This window comes from Akebia trifoliata, chromosome 5, assembly GCF_017979445.1.
Source record: "Akebia trifoliata isolate Shusen 1 chromosome 5, ASM1797944v1, whole genome shotgun sequence".
In the NCBI taxonomy this organism is placed as follows: domain Eukaryota; kingdom Viridiplantae; phylum Streptophyta; class Magnoliopsida; order Ranunculales; family Lardizabalaceae; genus Akebia; species Akebia trifoliata.
Genome location: NC_141379.1, coordinates 35,177,385 through 35,183,884, shown reverse-complemented (window position 1 = coordinate 35,183,884; position 6,500 = coordinate 35,177,385). Strand labels below are relative to the sequence as shown.

General features: G+C 36.6%; 1 protein-coding gene across 1 annotated transcript; it reads right to left on the bottom strand.

The window, feature by feature from the left end:
- Positions 1–217: 217 nt before the first annotated feature.
- HS1 (heat stable protein 1) lies at positions 218–2,995 on the bottom strand. The gene is made up of 2 exons (XM_086444284.1): positions 2,792–2,995; positions 218–514 (listed from the first exon to the last, which is right to left on the bottom strand). Exons 1-2 carry the CDS (start codon positions 2,929–2,931, stop codon positions 325–327), a joined length of 330 nt encoding a protein of 109 aa, XP_086300410.1. The 5' UTR covers positions 2,932–2,995; the 3' UTR covers positions 218–324.
- Between the last annotated feature and the right edge of the window lie 3,505 nt (positions 2,996–6,500).

The following is a 6,500-nucleotide window of genomic DNA, read 5'->3' as shown; positions in this document are numbered from 1 at the left end:
TCGGATAGAGCCTATTTTTAATGAGATCAATAACTTAGATGATCTTCAGTCTACAAGGAACGAACTACTACTAAGAAGAACCTATTAATTGAAAGTAGCGAGTTCCATCTCACATGTCAAAAATCATCGGAAGGACTTGTCTCAAAATCAGGGGTAGACTTAATGACTATTATCCATTCAATCTATAATACATAATAAATGATTTTAAAGCAATAGGTTGTTCATTGAAGTATTATTGTATTATATATTCCCTTTTATTTTTTAACATTCCATTTTTCTTGTTCGGATAATAAAACAGTAGAAACAAGGGCGATACCCTTGGATTTAAAGTTTGACAATGGTGGGCTTGTAGTCAATAACAATGACTTTCTCCAAGGTTGGCAGGAACTCATTTGCAAATTCAACATGCGCTGGATGCACGATATACTCCGCAACACCTTCAGCACTTTCAAAGGTGGATTCAAACACATGCGTGAAGCCTTGATGTAGATTCTCTATGCTCACGTCCTTCCCCCTGGCCGATTACACATAATCAAGAAACAAAAATATATAGAAACCAGAATAAAATGAGAACCAATTACAATTAGTTTGACGATAAGAAAATCCAAGAACTGACTTATATCTAGGCAATCTTAAAAAAAACATAGATCAACTGAAATGATGGAAATCTGCATTAAGAAGGTTATTTTGTATATTTGCACTTAGATACACTAATGAATTTGTTTGGATAAACTTTTTAGGGATAGACATTATTTTTGCACCTCCCGGGCTTTGGATCGGCCTTGCAAACTGAATGTTCACACAACCTAGATGATGATGATGATGGCACTTAGATATGCCAATGATGTTGATGTCTAATTGGGAAAAGTGGCAAGCTTTGTACATTGGAAAACTCCTTTAACTTTTAACTTTTTTGTTTTTAAATCAAGTTTTTATCACTAACTTAGGATTTTAAAATCCTATGACTTACGTTTTGAATTGTATGATATGCTATAGAAGCTCAAAGAAGGGTTTCTCCAATAAGTTTTACATCCCTTTGATGCAATGTTCATGACCAAATAATACCATTTCATAAACAACCTCAATCAAAATGCTCAATGATTTAGAAATCACAAAAAACATACTAGAACACTACACTGATCTTGAGTTAGGATAAAAAATGGCTTGTAATAGTGAAATAGGATTTGTGTTGCCGAACCCAGTTATTAGGATAACGCGTAGATGATGATCAAACTTGAGATGGTCGATGAGGATAGGTTTTCAACAGTACCAAGCCAAAAATTCAAATCTTATTATTTGAATAAAAACACGGACCGCATTTTACATAGATGAAACAATAATGCCGATTTTTTTCTTTATAGAAAAACACTCCATAAAAAGAAAATAGTAGAAAAGAAAAAAAATGCTATTGTCAATAATTAGCTAACACCAACTTAGCTAAAAAAGAAGAAATGCATGTCCTTACTGTTGAGTTTAGTCCCACATCGGACACAAAGTGCCTTGTATCTCTCCTTATAAGATCCTGGGTTTCTCCACTCACAGCCAATTGGTTTTGAGTTGGACCCCCAAATTTATCACTTACATGTATTTTTATTTATTTTTGGTTGAAAGAACGATAGTTTTGAATATTATAGAGTTATGGACACTTGTTTCATTTGATGACAAAGTGGCTGAGGACGAGGTTTGCCCCAATTGTGGGTTTTTTTTAAACCTTATTTTCTAGACTGCTTAAGTATGATACATGAACTCATATAGGGATTGCAAGGTTAGTAGTTGTTGTTTTGTCATTATTTGTAATTTTGTATGTATATGTACAACCAGTTAAGTAGGTAGAACTTCTTGAGTTCCCTTTTCTATTTTCCACACCTACGCCAACATAGATTTTAGTTTTTTAAGCAGGAAAACATAGACAAGAGTTGGCAAACTTTGTTTTGGATTGTCACAAAACTAAACTCCTCTATATCTTTTCATATGACCATCAATTGTTAGCATCTACAATTAATATTACAACCACTTGTTATGCTTTGTACACGAGAATATGAAATAGAAATCACTTCATGTCAGAAGCTACGCAAACCAACTTGGCCAAGTACTCCCAAGAAGGAGAAACAATCTTAGTGCCAAATAATAGTGTAGGGGTTCGCTAATGGCAATTTCAGACTGATAAGCGGTTAATGCCCATAGGTTGTGAGTTCGATATCCATTATGAGCATTAATTCCTCAGGGGCAGGGGCCAGCCATGAGAGCGCACCCTCACTTACCTGGTGTGTGTGAGTGCGATGTTCATCTAGATACGAGTGAGAAGCATCTATGGTATGGTTCTGTCCACACCAATGTCCCAAACAATGTTACTCCAGCACTGACTCTTATACAAAATTCCTATAGACAACTCTTGTGACATGAGAAAGTAAACAAACCACGTGGTTGATGAAAATGAATTTGAAGTAAGAGTAGCTCAAATGGAAGAGTACCCAAAGCATGAAAATATGGACCATCGTCCACTATATGGCTCATGATCTTTGACCATCCCATCAATGAGTCTCCTACGCTTTGGGTTGAGTTAAAAGTATCCCAAAAAATTGCAGTTATTTCAAGATCCTAACCATTTAAAAATCATAAAATTGTACCAAAGATCTGGGGTCGGCTACAAGAATCCTTAAATGGTAAAACACCCTTTATAGATCAATAAAAATTCCCTAAATAAATTAACATTATTTATAGAAATTAATACCAAGACAACAGAACAACTTTCATGGGTTCGATGAGGGACAAGGAGAGAGAGAGAGGGTACCAGTGAAAGGCTTTCATGGGTTCGACGAGGTTGACGAGGTTGGCGTAGCCGTTGATGAGATGGTGAATCTTGTCCTCTGTGATATCTTCCTTGAACTTCGCCAATAAAACGTGTTTCACCTCTCCCTTCGCTTCCTCCATTCTCTCTCCGTCTCTAGCTCTCTCTCTGTCTCTGTTTCTGTCTCCGTCTCTCTCAATACTATTATCTTATAAAAGAAACCCTCGCACTTTTTCTCGGCTCACGTCTCTTCCTAATTCCTATACCTTTTCCTTTTGAGTAATAATCTCCTGATTCTCCCACATGGCATACTCAAAATACTCTCTTGACGTGGGATGTACGCAAACCATAGATTTTCTTTCATCGAGATACACAATTGCACAAATTTATGGAGATGTAACTTGCGTATCCCGAGGCATAAGACTATGCTTCTAACACATGCCACGTCCTATGAGTATTTTGAGTATGTCACGCGGGAGAGACAGATTATCACACCACCCTCTCCCTCAACCTCAAGAAAAGTAGCAAACTCCCCCCCCCCCGCAAGATAGGAATTTTGAGGGCTAAGCCAAGAAAAAGAAAAATGTAGAATGACTCTTGGGAAATAGAATATGAGACCAGTCCACTAATACACTAAAAATACCTAGGTAGTAGATATGGAGAATGATAACCCTACATCTCTTTGGGGTCCTAACATACCATTATGTTACACAAATTACATTCACGACTATGGCTGGATCATGATTCTGTTTGGAGCCAAATCAAAACTGAACCAATGTAAGTCGATTTCACTAAATAAGAATAAAAATCGAACCAAAATGCCAATAGCACCAATCCAAATTGAACTAAGGTTGGCTTGGTTCAATTCAATGCATTGCCTATATCCCATAAACTTGCTTGGAAACAACATATCTTTAATAAAAATAAATAAATAATAAAAATAAAATTTTATTATTAATCTTATGTCGTAACTCTTAAAATAATTCACACACATACATATGTATATGTAAAACCCAAAGGGTTTGGCCTAGTTGCAAGCCAAGTCTTGATAAAATAATTCACACACAGCACACACACACACACACACACACACATACGCATGTATATGTAAAACCCAAAGGGTTTGGCCTAATTGCAAGCCAAGTCATGATAAACTCCTCAAGAAGGGTAGGTCAAGTGTTTGAAACCCCATAAAGCTATGAATTCCTTAGGGCCACCCTTGACTCAACTAGTTGCACGTAGGATTTTTTGAGGGCCGATGTGTGTGACTGTGGGATTAGTCTCACCTAGAACTGAATCACAACATGTTCTAAACCGAAGCAAACCAACCTAAAACTATTGGTTTGGTTCGTTTCTCTATTTGAACCAGACCAAGTTACACTCCTATTCACGATGGTTCAATCTACAGTGACTTTCAGTCTAATATCCTTTTTTTCTTTTTGGACTCTTAGATCACCCCCTTCCTCTAAGGCCTTTGGTGCCTACATTGTGGTGATTTTTTACCCTAGCATCCTTCTCTTGGGGTCCCCAAAATAATTCTTTTTCCAAGTCACTCTAATTTGAACTTTGAGCTCTAGGCATGGTGTTGGCTTTAACGCCAAACCATACGAATAAACCAATGTCCCTAGATCTTAGTGTTGTAGAAATTTAAGGCCATGTCTCTTTGGGGTCATAATAGAATACGACGGATTTTTAGGTAGAAAATCAAGGGTTTTTCATAACAGGTTGAAGAACATGGATTGAGGACAAGGTGGAATATGTTAAAAGTAGTTTACCTTAGCGATTTAAGAGCTAAAAATAATAGATTTTTTGGAGAAAAATCAAGGGGATTTGACTTGGGGTTGAAGATGATGGCACTTAGGTAATTTTATACTCGTCTTCCATTGTAGAGTGAGGTCAAGGGGCATATCTCACCAGTTTATAAACACAGAGGTGTCTCAAATATTCAGCAAAATGAAGAGGGGTATATCTAAATCATCCATTTTATTTTTCTGTGATCCGAGGTCTCTTTGTTGTTTAATTTCTTCTCGTAACATCGTCAAGTTTATTTTCTAATAATATAATTTCAACTTGAAAATTGCATGAAAGGATGAAAAATGGTTATATTTTATTACACAAACAATCTAAATCCATGCAAGGTGTGATATCAGACGGCGAAGCATTAGAGGATATGAATGATTAGCTCCAATATGCAATAAATTAAGGAAAAGTTGATTAAGATGGATTGGACATGTTCAAGAAAGGTTGATAACAATTCTAATTAGAAGAAATATTCCAATTGAAGATTTTAAAAGAATGAGAGAAAAATTCAAAAAAACATGGATGGAGTCATAGAGATAGGGAAGAACGTGAACACAAATTCAAAAATAAAAGAAATGGCTCTAGGCACAATGGAATTTAGGAGTTGGATTCCAAACTGACCCAAATCTTTCGGATAAGGCGATGATGTTGATTTTTAATATAAAACAACATATATATATGGGGGGCGGTTCATGGGACATATGTAAAAAAACTATGGTTTTTCAAAATATGGGTTAGAGATTTTGGATTGAGCTGATTTTTAAGAGAATGGTCACTATGATGAGAAGATCATCCTCACAAAAAATCAGCTCCATCTGAAACTTCTAAATCCATCAAAAGTGATTTACAAATTATTGGTAAAAATTGGCCAAATAATCGACAGTCCACATTCTAAATCACTTTTAATGGGGTTAGAAGTTTCAGATTGGACTGATTTCTTTTTTCGAATGATCTTCCCATCATAGAGATCATCCTCAATAAAATTAGCTCAATACGAAACTTATAACCCATATTTTGAAAATTTATTATTGTTACATCGGTGGGTTGCTGTGGTAGTCCTCCCCGAGATTAGTCATGGTGCACGCAAGCTGACCGGATGCTCGGTTAGCAAAAAAAAATACATTGGTTTTACATATGTTTTTTCATATATCCCTTGATCCGTTCCCTTATATATATACCTATATTTCCAATTGTAAATATTGTTTTCATTTGATATATCTGTTGTAATCTAACCACTAAATAATTTGTGATGAGATATGGGTTTGGCAACTTTTCGTTTAAATCCTAATGTGCTGTTTGGTAAGGCCATGGAATCAACTTAACAAGGTGAAATAAAGTCTGATTTTCAGAGTGTTGTTTCAACAAGGGGTAAGGTGAACCCAGAGGGATTCGCTCAATGGTTATTTCGAATCCAATAGGTGGTGAGAGTTCGTAGGTTGTGTGTTCGATACCCAGTAGAGCAGTGGCTCATTGAGGCCACCCGTTAGGGCATGCCCTCGTTTACTTGGTGTGTGATTTGTGGGCATTTCATGTGCCCATGGGAGGGACCCATATGCCTTGGTCCAGGCTCTAGCTCACTGTGGTTCGGATACCCCCATTAAAAAAAAAAACAAGGGCTAGGAGATGCATTCATTGGTCATTAGTGGGTGTCAAGGGGCCGGTCCCAAACTTAGCTTTTGAAAATTTCTATTAGGCTAAGCCTTTTTGGGCCGTACCAAGCAAATTCAGGCCATTTGGGCTTATTGACAACCCTATGGATCAATAGACCCAAAGTCTTGGGCTCATAGAAATTGGTTGATTGTATTGCAATACAGCCTTCATGTAGTTGGTTCAAGTCAAACTTATCCATCTCAAAAAATGTGGGACCAGTTCTGCTTTCTTTTTCCTCATTAGTTTTCAAAATGAGAAACTG

Bases quoted from the DNA above. Each gene is read 5' to 3' on its own strand.
- HS1 (XM_086444284.1), bottom strand. From the start codon at position 2,931: ATGGAGGAAGCGAAGGGAGAGGTGAAACACGTTTTATTGGCGAAGTTC. The intron at 515-2,791 runs GTACCCTCTCTC...GTAATCGGCCAG, and splicing joins CCCATGAAAGCCTTTCACTG to GGGGAAGGACGTGAGCATAG.